This window comes from Canis lupus, chromosome 23 (genome assembly GCF_048164855.1).
Source record: "Canis lupus baileyi chromosome 23, mCanLup2.hap1, whole genome shotgun sequence".
In the NCBI taxonomy this organism is placed as follows: Eukaryota; Metazoa; Chordata; class Mammalia; order Carnivora; family Canidae; genus Canis; species Canis lupus.
The window spans coordinates 27,455,259-27,469,864 of record NC_132860.1 but is presented as its reverse complement, the minus strand read 5'-3'; the positions used below and the strand labels follow the sequence as shown (position 1 = coordinate 27,469,864).

At 47.1% G+C, this 14,606-nt stretch overlaps 1 protein-coding gene across 13 annotated transcripts in view; it reads left to right on the top strand.

Moving 5' to 3' along the window:
• C2CD3 (C2 domain containing 3 centriole elongation regulator) overlaps positions 1-14,606 on the top strand; it is a 152,199-nt gene that overhangs the window by 135,626 nt on the left and 1,967 nt on the right. For 4 of the 13 annotated variants that reach the window (XM_072794551.1, XM_072794543.1, XM_072794540.1 and 1 more), the window contains one exon: positions 11,505-12,321. In XM_072794551.1, coding sequence (XP_072650652.1) covers positions 11,505-11,563 — 59 coding nt within the window. In that variant the 3' untranslated portion in view covers positions 11,564-12,321. The other 9 variants (XM_072794544.1, XM_072794549.1, XM_072794552.1 and 6 more) reach the window with 6 other exon arrangements.

Sequence of the window (14,606 nt, the reverse complement as noted above, 5' to 3'; positions counted from 1 at the left end):
TCTGCTGAGTTCTCCATGGCTAGGTTGTTGCTAGGCAAGGAGAAATTCTCTATTTTTTCCTTCTGGGGTATGTATGTAACATAAGCTTCCTGTTGAATGTTAGGTCTGCTTCTTAGTACCAGTGGTCATGTGTGAGAACTCCCCCTTCAGGGCTTCCTGAATGTTTGTGGGGTTTTTTGGGTTTTTTTAAATATTTTATTTATTTATTTGTGAGAAAGACAGAGAGGGAGAGAGAGAGGCAGAGACACAGGCAGAGGGAGAAGCAGGCTCCATGCAGGGAGCCCAGTGTGGGACTGTATCTCAGGTCTCCAGGATCAGGCCCTGGGCTGAAGGCAGCGCTAAGCTGCTGAGCCACCCGGGTTCCCCCTGAATCTATTTTAAATGGAGTTTCCTTTATTTTCACAGTTGGATTGGGTTGGGGGTTCACGGATGTTTATTTCTCTTATGCTTTATAATTCACATATGTTACATAGTTTCTTTGGTATGTTACATAATGCAATCACAAAACTGTATGTAGTTAAATTTTTAAAAGTGATTAAATGGTGCCAAAATGGAGATACCAACTTCCTTCCATAAATCTGGCTGTGAATATGGAGCAGGGAAATACGATAGTGACCAGGGTAGCATAGGAGATAAAGGGAAGATTTTTGGTTTGGTTTTGTTTAATATGGGAATGACTACAGCTTTCTTTATGGGAATGCGATGATCCCATAGAGAAAAGGAGAATGGGAAGATGCAGGAGAGGGAGAGAGAAAAGAAAGGCTGGTCCTTGAGTCAGAGAGGGCCTAAGATCCAGGCACGTGTGGAGGTAGCCTTTTGAGAGGAAAAAGAAAACTCACTCTGAAGCATGAAGGAAGATGGAGAAGATGGATGCTAAAGCAAGGATTAGATTAGCATTAGAAATGTGGTAGGGATGCCTGGATGGGTCAGTGGTTAAGCATCTACCTTTGGCCCAGGACGTGATCATGGAGTCCAGGATGAAGTCCCACATCAGGCTCCCTGTGTGGAGCCTGCTTCTCTCTCTGCCTGTGTCTCTGCCTCTCTCTGTGTGTCTCTCATGAATAAATAAAATCATTTAAAAAAAAATTGGGGGGGAATCCCTGGTGGCTCAGAGGTTTGGCGCCTTGACATTAGTCAAGTCTTCTGATCTTTCTGAGTCTGTTTCCTCATCTGTCACATGGAGTTACCAGGCCTCACAGGGAGGTTGTAGAATACCAGGTGCCACACAGATAGGGTATAGAGGCCAGCCCTTAGCTCTCCTACTTGTGACTGCTTCATCCTCAGTTGTCACCTCTTGAAGGAGAGAAGGAAGATGGGTGGCCGGTTTAGCAGGACTGCTGCACAGCCAGCCAGCGGCAATTTCATATTACTTGTGATTCAATCAAGTTCTGCTGCCTTTGCTTTCTCTTAACTCTCCTGAGCAGGTACCTCTTCACTGGGACAGTTGCCTGGGTTTATTGAAAGTTACTTCTGATTCTGTTTGCTTAGCAGCTTATGGGCAAACATTCCTAAAGGGGAAGAAAGAGGTAGAAGATGAGACAGCAGTATTTTACATGTTGTTTTCTCCAGGTTTCTGTTCTCTACGCTTGTAGATATTTCTTTGGGGAACTCTCAAGCTACTCCAAGTACTTGAGTTTTTATTTCCAGTTTGATGACTGTCAAATCCTTATCTTCAGTCTAGACTTCCTTCCCATGCTGCAGATACATGTGGATCCAGCTGCATCCTAGCCATCTTTTCCTTGATGTGTTACAGTTTATTATGTCCAAAACTTGAGTTTGTCACCTTCCTTTGCACACCCCCTCTGCCACCTGCATTCCTTATCTGTATAAACTCTGCCCTCATCGTGTGGATACAGAGGTGTCAGAAGCATACGTGTCATCTTTCCCTCCTCTTGCTCCTTTGTCCCCCATGCCCCAGAGCCCATCTGTTACCAAGGCCTGTTAATTCTGTCTGCTAAATATCTTTTGCATCCACTCACTTCTCACCGTCCTATCATCTAGTCTTAATCATCTCCCTCATGATTCCTTCTAACTAGTCTCACTCATGTCCATGCTTTCCCACCCTGGAAAGGAGAGCAACTCTTCAGGGTTGCCCAAAAAAGAAAAGTTTTGTTTTGTTTTGTTTTTAATTTAAAACCCATATTCCTAAACCACTTATCAAATCTGAGTGCCCAATTATCTGACTTCTCAGCAGCATATAACATAGTTGATTTCTGTCCTTTAAGCACTTTCTTCACTTGTTTCGAAGGCATCAGTTCCTCTTGGCTCTCTGCCCCCCTCCTGGCTGCTCCTACTCAGCTGCCTTTGCTGGTTCTTCCTTATATCCCCTACTTGTTAATAAAAGAGTAATCCAGGGCATAGTCTTTAGACTTCTCCATTTACATTTGCTTTCTAGATGACCTCATCTGATCTCAGAACTTTAAATCCCCTCTACATGCTGACGACTTGTTATCTTAGCTCAGAGTTTTGTAAACTCTAGGCTAGTGTGTCCAGCTGCCTACTCAACAGCTCCTCTCCGATATCTAACAGATACTTCAAATTAACACTTACTTCACAATTTATTCCTCATTGCTGTTCCTCAGTCTTCAGACATCTCAGTTAATGGACACTGTGTCCTTCTAGTTCTGTGGTTTAAACCAAAACCCTTGGAATCCACCCCCTCCGATGCCTCTGTTTCTAGTCCACCAAGAAATTCTGACAGCTCTATCTTTAAAATATATCCAAATCTATTTATCACCACTCCAGCCATTACCACCCTAATCTAAACCACCATCAGTTACCTCTTGCCTAGATTATTACAAGGATCTCTGTGCTTGCCTCTCTGCTTCTGCCTTTGTGCCTGGCAATCCATTCCCTGTACAGCATCTGTTAGTTGACCTTTTAAGATGTTGAATAAATCATGTGATTTCTCTGCCTGGAACCTTCCAGTAACTTGACATTGATGACGAGGAGAGCCAGAATGGTGCCTAAGACATGCAGGCCAGAGAATAAGATGGTAATTTGGGCCTCAAACTTGAAATGTGTATCTTCTGGCAAATTAAAAAACCACTGTCCTGAGTTAGGTGCAGAGAAGGCAGAAGAAGGTCCCTTCCTCAGGAGCTCACAGTTCCCCAGGGGAGTCAGCTTTACATCTCAGTCCACCAACTCCTATTAAGTACCTGTTATGCTTAAAGAGCTGGACCGTACCTTCAGGGAGCTCACAGTTCTAGAGGTACTGGCCTCCAAACCACTCATTCGCTTTCTCAAATGATATTAACACTTAAGTAAAACAAAATAGGGCAGCCCCAGTGGCTCAGCGGTTTAGCACCACCTTCAGCCCAGGGCGTGATCCTGGAGACCCAGGATCAAGTCCCACATTGGGCTTCCTGCAGGGAGCCTGCTTCGACTTCTGCCTGTGTCTCTGCCTGTGTGTGTGTGTGTGTGTGTGTGTGTGTCTCATGAATAAATAAATAAAATCTTTTTTAAATAAATAGATAGATAAATAAATAAATAAAATGAATTTAGGGAAAAGAAGGCAGAGCCACAATAGTGACTTGGGTAGAATTCAGCAGAGATGAAGGAAAGTCTTTATAAGCTGTGCATCTGGAGAAAAGAAACCTCAGCGAATCAGCAGAATTTGGCAACTTGCAGGTATAAGCAGTATATGATAGAAAGGAGGTCAGAGGTAGGGAGAGACTGAACTGGACCAGAACCGTCAGGGTAGGATAGGAATCAGAAGCAAAGAGCAAAAGGAACCTGTCATCTGAGCTTTGGCCTCCCTGCCTGTCTACATGGCAGTTCTTAACCGTGAGATGGGCCTTGTCTTACTCTGTGCCTTCCTGCCTAAAGGCCAGGCTCTGTGCACAGCACAGACGAGTCCCTGGACTAACCACAGGCATGGGGCCAGGGCTATTGTTCCTGAGGAGTGAGTGTAGGAGGCAAGAAGTCAGACACAAGGCCATGTACAAGTTACCCTAAAAGCCTTGAGCTTTCTATCCCCTCCCACTCTAGTGTTCTCACCTCCAGTCAGCCAGACCCCACAGCGGTGTAGACACCACTAGAAAGCGAGGTGCTCCAGGCCAGCTGGGGAGCTGAAAAGCAGCAAACCTGGTTTCTTGCCCTGACTCTGCTGCTGTCTTTCTGAGGTCTTGGGCATGGAGTCTCCAGAGGCAGCACAGACTTAATTTGTGACTGCATTTCCCTCTTCTCTCCTACCAGGTAGTTTTGTGTAGTGGCAAGGACCATGGCCCCTAAATCTACACAGCCTAAACTTAAAACTGAGCTTTGCCACTTACTCGTTGTGGAACTTCCTGGGGCAACTTCTCTGTGCTTCAGTTCCTTTATCTGAAAAATAAGCATAATAGACCTGCCTCCTAAGGTTTGTTTTGTGTAGGATTAACTAAGTAAGATATGTAAAATACAGTTCTTGGCACATAAAAAAGAAGAACTAGGAGTGCCTGGGTGGTGCAGTCAATTAAGCGGCAAATTCTTGGTTTTGGCTCAGGTTGGGATCTCAGGGGATCTCAGGGTGATGAGATCAAGCCCCGCCGTCAGGCTCTGTGCTCAACACAGAATCTGCTTAAGGCTCTCTCTCCCTCATACCACCACCACCACCACCCCAGTGTTCTCTCTTTCTCTAAAATATCTTTTTTAAGATTTTATTTATTCATGAGAGACACAGAGAAAGAGAGACAGAGACAGAGGGAAAAGCAGGCTCCATGCAGGGAGTCCGATATGGGACTCAATCCCAGGACTCCAGGATCACGCCATGAGCTGAAGGCAGATGTTTAACTGCTGAGCCACCCAGGCATCCCTAAATAAATCTTTTATTTTATTTTTTTTATTTATTTATGATAGTCACACAGAGAGAGAGAGAGAGAGGCAGAGACATAGGCAGAAGGAGAAGCAGGCTCCATGCACTGGGAGCCCGACGTGGGATTTGATCCCGGGTCTCCAGGATCGCGCCCTGAGCCAAAGGCAGGCGCTAAACTGCTGCGCCACCCAGGGATCCCTAAATAAATCTTTTAAAGAGAGAAAGAACAACTATATGAGTGTTAGCTATTATTATTTTTATCATCATTCCTATTGAGATGTCCTCCCTCTTACACTGTTCCATTTTGGGAGGGAATTGGTAGGATGAAATGCTAAGGGATAGGAGCACCATCAAGAACAGCACTGGGAGCTGGGAATTTAGCCCGACAGAGCACCCCTGAAGTAGGAGAGCAGTTTTCAAGGTTGTAGCAGTGGACTGTGTACTCAGCTCAGACCCTAAGTTAGAAGCCCAGAATGACACCCCACCCCCACCTATGGATAATAGATCCCCAGCCTCAGAAGTCTCTGGCCTACCTATCTATGAGTCTTAGGGCTTTATGTCTGCTTCTTTCCTCACAGCAGTCCAGAGAATTTTTCTTTCTTTTGGTTTCCCTTCCTCAAGCCCAGAGGCATCTAAGAGATCATAGTCCCAGTAGAGAAACCCAGCCTCCACAAAATCATCAGATCAGGTCAGCAGGGGCCTAGGGGAACTTCTTGAGCCCATTATCCTCTCTCTTCAGCCTGTGGTCCAGGCCTGATGGCTGAGATATCCCTCTTAGGGCATGAAGCCCTGATGTATTGCCTCATTTCTTTAAGACACCAAGTCCCTAGCTCTCTGCAGAGTACCAAGAAGAGTCCTAAAGATCCAAGGGTTTCTGATAAAGGCCACACAAAGCTTTTGGGAGGAGATGAGCTCCCTGGCCAAGGGTGTACAAAAGTCAGGGAAAACAGCCAGAATTGGCTGGTGCCCACCCTGCCCCAGAATGCAACTTGGCAGGCATCTCAAGGGAAAGGGCTCACAGGACTATTGGGCGGGTGCAGGGCTCACATTGCCTGAGCTACTCTGAGGCCAGAGTCTGGGAGGAGCCAGGACCTCTTCTAGGAGTGTTACTTTAACCCTTCCCTCTCATAAGTCTGGACTTTCAACCCCTCTCCCTGGCAGGGCATGAGTTCAGAGGGTTAAGTTTTGATTAAGTCAGACCTTTTCATTCTGTAGGGGGGGGAAGACTGAGGCCAGGGTGAGGGAGGGGCTCTAGTCCTTGTAAAATGGGCTTGTTGTCAGGGAAACCTTCTCAAAGGAAGAATAGGGAGGATCAGGGTATGGTGAGAAATGGAGCATGTAGGTAGTGAGAACCACACAGCCAGAGATCTAACGCAGGAATAGGGGGTGAGCTCAGAACATGGAGCCCAGCCATGCTGCACTTGAGCTGGGTGATCAAATTTAAGATTTGCCTCTCAGGGCTAGGCCCCTGGTCTGTATCTTATCCCCACTTCCCCACCCCACCCCCCCACCCCCGCCCTGCTCCTAGCTACAGCTCCTGAATCTGCTAACTCTCTTCAGCCCAAGGAAGTTCAGCCTTTGGAGAGGACTCTGGGAGCCACCCCAGAGGAAGGCAGCAGGCCAATGGGGTGAAAGTTGAAGAAGGCAGACAGCTGTACTGAGCCCTCACTCGTCTCTGAGGCAGCAATCCATTGGCAAGCCCATGTAACCAGCCAGAGTCAGCTGTTTACTTTCAGTTTTCAGCGCTTTCAAAGTTTTGCTTCCAGCTCCTAAGTCAGGGTTTATGTTACTTAAGGGAACTGCTCTGGAAAAGAACAAAACTTCAGCCCCAATGCTGAGCCCAGAGGTTCATTGGGCAGGAGGCAATCGAGTGGGGAGAGCTTGGCCAGGCCTGGCCTAGCACAGGGCATGCCTTGCGGCAGTACAGTACCTTCTTTCTACTCTACCTGAGGTAAGGTCTGAGAACAGCAAGGCCTCATTTTGCTCTCTGCAGCAGATGTCAGCTTTTGCTCCAGCTTAACCCCAGTGTTTTGCAAGATGTTGTACCTGGCCACAGCCTTGGTCACATCTGAATTTCATTTCACCTTCACAGTAGACCTGGGTAAGAAGGCTAAACAAAAGTTCTTAGCTCCATTTGGTAATGAAGATACTGAGACCCAGAGAAAGAGTGTGTCTTGGCATTAAGCAAGTGGACAGCTGGGCTTGGCCACATGCCAGTGTTCTTTCCACTCCAGCCCACCACCTCCCCTCTAAGAAAGTCCCAGGAACGCCCTGAAGCCAGGATGAGTACAGACACCTACAACCTGGGAGCAGGTGTGTGTTCAAGGTGATCCCTCTGGAGACTAGAGTGGAGAGAACCTAGAACACAGTGGCTTGGACCAGACCACACTGTAGCCCAAAGAAGAGGATTGGCCCTTCCTGAGGGAGCCTTTGGTGAAGACACTGTATCACAGGGACCTGGCCAAAGAGGGAACCATCAGCTAGAAGTTCCTGGGTTGCAAGCACCTCCTCTTACATTATCTGCTCATGTTGATCCATTTTCAGATGAGGAAACCAAGGCCCAGAGACTAAGTGACTTGCCCAAAGCCATTTGGCTAAGTGGTAGAGCCAGGACTAGAACCAACTCCCCAGGATGGAGTTAGCCTTTTGATTTGAGGAAGCCCCAGATTTGCCCGCCACCATTATTCCTTACTCTTTACATGATGCTTTATTTTCATCCTAGGAGAGTTCTACCTTTGACGTTGAGATGGACACATCTGTCTTAAATAATAGGCCAGAGAGGCCTATTCATATTCATAGCCTGGGTGCCCAGATGCCCAGAAAAGAGCAAGTCCCCATATTTCAAAGTAGGAGAATTTAATGAGAGATCTGGGTAGATTTAATGGGGGCAGTCTGAGAGCCCCTGGCCTGCTGCCATGCTTAACACCCAGACCACAATAAATCCAGTTCCATTCTTCAGCCTAGAATAGTAATCAACCCCCCACATCCAGATCCTGTTCACTGTGCAGGTCTAAGCAATAAAGTCAGTTACTCTCCAGACATTTGAGAACTCCCCTCTGCAAGCATCAGCCCCTTTCTCTGGGTTTGTCTTCTGCTTTCTATACCTATACTCGACCACACCTATCCCCACTACTTTGCTAGGGAATATATTCCTCCTTCTCATCCCTGCTCAGTCTAGCCTGTATCTGGAACACCCTCTCCCATATCCTTTGCTCAGATTCCACCTTCATGTTGTTTCAAGTCCCTCTTCTTGAAAGTACCCTACATAGGGACTTTACCCCATATGTAACACCCACTGTCCAGACTCCAAGATCTCTGCAGCCCCTGGGTCTGATGATCCAGCTTCTATGTGGGCGCCTGCTGCCACTCCAAGATCTCTAAGGCTCCTGCAAATCATAGGCAGAAACAGGGTAAGCCCAGCCATGCTGCAATTGGGCTGGGTGGTCAAATTACGATTTGCCTCTTAGGGCTAAGCCCCCAGTCTGTGGATCTTGTCCCCATTCCCCCCCTGTTCCTAGCTGCAGCTGCTCAATCGGCTACTCTCTGGCCCCAAAGAAGTTTCAGTCCCAGCCTAGGGGAGGGCAGCCAGCCAAGGGGGTAAAAGTTGAACAAGGCTGGTGGTATCTGTACTGAACCTGGGGCCCTGCTCTTTTCGTGGTACCTGCACACCCACAGCTTCAACAGGAGCATGCAAATACTTCAGAGGAACAGTCAGTACATGTAGGGGTATCCCTATTCTGAGCAATGTCCCCCCCTGCCCAGCCCCACCAGAGTTGTGTGTTTTGGGGTAACCGCTCTGATGAAGGAGGAACCTTTGCTCCTAGCCAAGATGTTTTTTAGACTCTACTGAGGTCAACAAAAGCCAAGTGCTGCTGAGTGTGTGTTCTCTGTCCTTCCACACCCCCTGCCCTGCCCAGTACACAGAGCCAAGCCCTGTCCCTGGGCCTGGGCCATACAGATAAGGCTCCCCTAGGTTGTTGGGTCCAGGCATGGGTGCTGGGAAGTTGACTAAACCAGCCACACTGGATTCAGCTCCAGGGCAGATGTTGGCCCAGCCGGTCAGGTGCAGGCCTGTGCTCACGCAATTCCCTCAAGGGAAATGACCTCACTTCCCTACCCCCAACTCTGCTGAAACTGTGCATCTCAGATCTCACCTCTGTGTGAAGCCTCCCCTGTCCATCTTGGCTGTTAGGAATTGCTCCTTTCTCCGTGTTTGAGTTCTGAGCTTCATCTCTGTGATTGCTGGGTAGGTTGGCATCTGTCTTCTCCCCTGTAGCCTAAGCAGCCCTGTGGGGGACAGAAACCATGCCTACTTAATGTCCTTAAAAAGTGAGGGGGTTGAACAGATCTTAGGCTCCTGAAAGGCTTGATGAGTCACCAACAAAGGTCTTTGATGGTCATTTCAGGAACTGACGTTCTTGGCCCTTCCAATGATGGAGAACAAGACTCATCAGAGCCTCCTAAACAATGCTTCTCTTCTGGCAGATGAAGACACAGAAGCCTGGTTTAGGATTTGAGATAGGAGACTGCTCTTAGGCCTGTTTTCCCATCTAGCTTATAGAACAAGCATCTCTCTAGTCCTCCTTAACTGTAGCAGAGAAAGAAATGGAAAAGCAAGGTACATCTGGTGACCCAGAAGATCTGTCTGCAAAGTAGCCAGGGTACTGGAAGGGGATTTGGTGTTACCTCTAAATCCCAAATAGCTCACAAAACAAGTCTTGGATCTTGGGAGTAGAGAGGGGTATATGGAGACTCAATGTGCTGCCAAGCCCCTGAGGATTTGACTTAACCAAAGGCCTGACATATGGTAGGCCAATGACCAGTGGTTCTAGAATGAATAAGATGTTTTCTGTAAGAGGCAGTCTCCTCCCCACCCAATTTCAGCCTCTGGTCACCATGGCTTGGTCCCACCCATTCACTGATCTAGCAGCTACCAAGCTCCCATCTTGGATCTGGCCCAATTGGAGTCACAAACATCAGACTCAGTCTGTGTCTTCCAGGAGCACCCATCCAGTCTAGATGGGGAGGCCAACAGGCAGTGACTGGGCAACTGGCCTACCCTGTCCTGAAGCCTTATAGGGTACAGGTGCCTATCATATCCTGGAAGGAAGAACTCCAAATGGGAGCAAAGGGTGGGCTTCCTTTTTCTCCTTTTAGCCTAAGCCTGCCTAGAAGATACAGAGCTGTTATCTTCTCATCTCTACTAGCACCGTTTTGCTCTTACTTCTCAGGCAAACCTAACTGTGGGCTATCAGTGCTGACAGTTTGCTCAGGTTGTATGCACTCCTTTAGCATTTAGAATTCCAGACTGGCAAGGATCCTCAAGTTTGCCTGGTTTCCACTCCCCTTATCACAATCTGGCTGCTATTCTATTTTTTTTTTTTTTTAGTAGATCACTGTCCTCTCTGAGCTATGGAAGTCAGAACTGGGTTCTGTACATTTCTGTCTCCTCACAGGCATTTAAAATTTTTGGTTTTTTTTTAAGATTTATTTATTCATGAGCAACACAGAAAGAGGCAGAGACATAGATAGAGGGAGAAATAGGCTCATCGCAGGGAGCCCAATGCGGGACTCGATCCTGGATCCCAGGATCATGCCCTGAGCCGAAGGCAGACACTAGACGCTCAACCACTGAGCCATTCAGGCATCCTGGCATTTGAAAGGTTAAAGAAATGGAGGAAAGAAGGGATTACTAAATGTTACTGACTCCAGAAAATCTCTAGGGAAAATCTAGAAAAATCAGAAAATCTCCACCAAGCTGATTCTGGTCATTCTGGCCTGGGCACTGGTACTGTGTGCTGTCTGTGTCTCCATCACCTTATGAAGATCTCAGCTGTTGGATTTGGGGACAGAGAAGAGATACCCATCCATAGTGCAGGCTACATGCCGTGAGGTCAGCCAAGTTCACCTGTTATGGCGACTCCCATCTCCTTTTAGCACTGCCTCTTCCCCTGCCATACCTCCACCTCTTCCCCTGGGCCTTACTGTCAGCCAGCCGTCTGGGGTGGCTTTTCTGTATAGCTTTGAGCTCCTTGGGGGCAAGAATGTGGTACAAAAAAAATTAAGTGGGGGTGGGGGTTGAATGAGTAAAAGAGTGAGCCATAGAGGAGTCCAGAAGACCACAATCTCATAACCCAAATGTATACGAGGACCTGAAAGGGGAATTAGTGATACCCTGTCAGCCTGAGGCAGGGAAGATTTGGTAGCGGGGTTGTGGGGACATGGTTCATGTTACCTGGCAGCTCTCAGAACATATGGAGAGTGTATTATTCACCAACATCTTCTCCCTGGCAGTTGGATATATTCCCCGGGTGACATATGGAACAGTTACAACTGAGAGGACAAATGACTTATCTATACCCATGCAGCAAGAGAAGGGATGAGGCTTTCAGCGTGTACTGGAGGAGATTCCTCCTCTCGAGGCATAGAAAGATTCTAAGCCAGGGTTCACATCATGGCTCTGCCACTCCAAACTTTGGGACCTTGAGCTCATTTAAACCTGAACTGTAACTGTAGTTTCTTTTATGTGACCTAGGAACAGTGCACCCACCTATGGGGTTGAGGTGAGGGTTAAGCAAGATCAGGTATACTTTGTAAACCAGTCAGCTCTGTATCGATATTAGCCAAAGGACCAAAATACAAAAGGAACCAAAGTCATTTCTTGGAGGTGCCATATCCTCATTGCTTACCTAGCTGACTTCTTCCTCTTCAGGACAAAAGTGGGGCCTCCAGCAGAGCCTTGTCTGGAAGGCCTTGTCGTCCCAGACCTAACTCGCTGCCTCCTAACCTGCCTGAGGAAGAAACTCGCAGGATTGCACGGATATTTTCTTCCCAATATTCCCAGAAAGACTAATACAGCCTGAAACACTAAGGGAAGGCTCCACCTGCCCACCCTCCTTCAGCCTGTCTGGCTTGCATGAGACACAAGGTGTGCTTCGTTCAGGGCCATGAAAGTCCTGAAACCACCACCAGCCTAGTCCATGGATGCCTTGAGACCCATCCAGCACCGACTGGAGGAATGTTCCCAAACCAGTCCAAAGTCCACGTGCCAGGATTTCAGCTCATTCCTTCTAAGGTGAGGCAACAGCTAGAATCAAAGTAGACTCCAGTCCTCAAGTGGAACCACCCATCTTTTGACCAAGAGACCCAACCAGGCATCTCTCGGCTGAGAAACTCCTTCCAGTGTCTTTGATAGCCTACTGCTGACATGAGCCCATCTTCTTTGGCCATTTTTGCCTTAAAGTTTGGGTGGGGTAGAGGACGGGATGAAGATTGTATGCATTGTGCATAGCTGAGGAAATCCAGGGCCACCTCCAGTTGATTTACTTAGAAATAAGGATATTTTGTAGATATAAATTATTTTTATGCTGTGTTGAATTAATCAATAGAAAAAGAGGGGGAAAATCACCTCCTTTAGACTTTTTATCTGATTATCTGAAATTCTAACCATGCTTTTAACTTATTGTTTTTACCCAGCTCTGAAGGTCATTGTTCCTGCCTGTGTCTGAATAAAATCATATTGGTATTTATATTCTGTACACGGTTGTTTTGTGGGTTGGCCACTAGCCCTGGGTGTTAGAAATCCATTTGTGCTCTGACAGCCAAAGGAAAGTTTGAAAACCATGTAGTCCAAAAAAAAAAAAAAAGAAAACCATGTAGTCCCTTAAGCTCACCTGAAACTAATTTAAAAAAAAAAAAAGGGATCCCTGTTTGGCGCGATCCTGGAGACCCGGGATCGAATCCCACGTCGGGCTCCCGGTGCATGGACCCTGCTTCTCCCTCTGCCTGTGTCTCTGCCTCTCTCTCTCTCTCTCTCTCTATGACTATCATAAATAAATAAAAAATTAAAAAAAAAAAAAAAGCTCACCTGATACTGGGGGCCAGGGTCAACATGAAGTCTCATGGTGAGAGATCAGATTGGTCCAGATTTGAATGACACCATATTTCCCTTGCTTATGCCTCAAATCCATCAGCAAAGTGGAAGGGTCTCCTGAAACAGGTCTGCTCAGAATCCCTGATCTCTCCAGGATGGATAGCTCTGGCTTAAGACTGTCACACTCCAAACAAACCTATAGACAGGGCCTGTAGAGAAGATAAGGGGCAAAGATCCATCAACAGATGAATGGGTAAAGAAGATGTGGTATATATACACAGTGGAATACTACTCAGTCATGAAAAGGAGATCTTGCCATTTGCCAATGACACGGATGGAACTAGAGGGTATTATGATAAGCAAAGTAAGTTGATCAGAGAAAGAAAATTATCATACGATCTCACTTGTATGAATTTAACAAACAAAACAGGATCATAGAGAAGGGAGGGAAGAATAAAAATAAAACAAGATTAAATCAGAGAAGGAGACAAACCATAAGAGACTCTTAATCATAGGAAACAGAGTCACTGGAAGGGAGGTGGGGGGATGGGGCACCTGATATAATGAGCACTGGGTGTTATATAAGACTGACAAGTCACTGAACTCTACCTCTAAAACTAGTAATACACTATATGCTAATTGAATTTAAATTAAAAAGAAAATATTTTTTAAAAAACATACCATTTGGTACCCAACATCTCTCCAAAGTGAACAGCTAAGCCAGAATAAAGGATGTCCTTGCCAAAAAAAAATGAAAGGGACAATGATGCACAGAGTGGCTGGAAGAGAAAGTTGGAGGAGAACTAAAGTGAAGGGCCCCGCTTTCTTCCCTAAGCACAGGTCGTTTTGCTTAGTCCTCAAAACAACTCTATAACCTGCAGATCATGATACCCATTTTATAGTTAAACTGAAACTTTAAGTCATGTGCCTCTCTGTTCATGTAGCTAGGAAATGAATCACCACACAAAACATTTCCAGAGATGTCACAAGGCTTCTGCACACGGGGAAGAGCCAACGAGTGCTCTGAATCTGGGAAATTCATGGAGAAATACCATGTGGGCGGGAGCAACCAGGGTGGACTTTCTAGAAAAGTTAAGTCTGAGGATGAGCCCAGAGAGAGAACCTGGAGGGCACTAAGGGCCACATGCCACTGGGGATAGAGAAGAGACAGATCTGACTCTGCCACTTCCTTGATAGGTCCCCTCTGGCTTGAATGTCCTATCTGAGCCTCTGTTGCCTCATCTGTAAAACAGAGATAATAACACTTCCTGGGGTGGTTGTGAGGATGAAATGAGATGACATTTGTGAAAGTGCTTCGCCTGCACTTGGCACTTAGTGAAAGCTGAGGAAATGTCAGCTCCTCCCACTCCTCCCCCACTCTCCTGAAGCTCCTGAAGCTTCCAGAGACCAGCAGATAGGCAAACACACCGACAACTCTGAGACAGGCAGGATGTGCCCTAGAGGGTACAGGGTAATGCAGGAATCCCAAGGAGGGACAGAGTGCCCCCCACCATCAGTGAAGTGCCCTCAGACCAGGTTGTTCCCCTTCATTTGTTCATCTCGCCCCCCCCCCCCACCTTCAGCCGGCCAGCTCACCCCCTCCCCAGTGCCTTCCTCTAAGGTTGACAGTGGAGCTTTCAAAGCACAGGGCTCCACCTCCCTTAAGGCCACATGGAACCGACAGAGGGGCAGTCAGGGGCCCAGACCTGAGGGGTTAAGCCTCAGATGAAGAATATTCCTTCCAAATCCTGTTCCAGCTTCTGTAAATAACCTGATTGGGTCAAGTTAGGATAAGGCCACAGGAGGACATGGGCTGTTCCTACCCAGGTGGTTTCTCCTATCCAGGCCAAGGCAGCCCCCAATAACACAAGGGCACCCTAAGGGCCTGTAAACCACCACCTACACTTTAAAAGGGTGTTATTTACCAGTATCTTCTCCCAG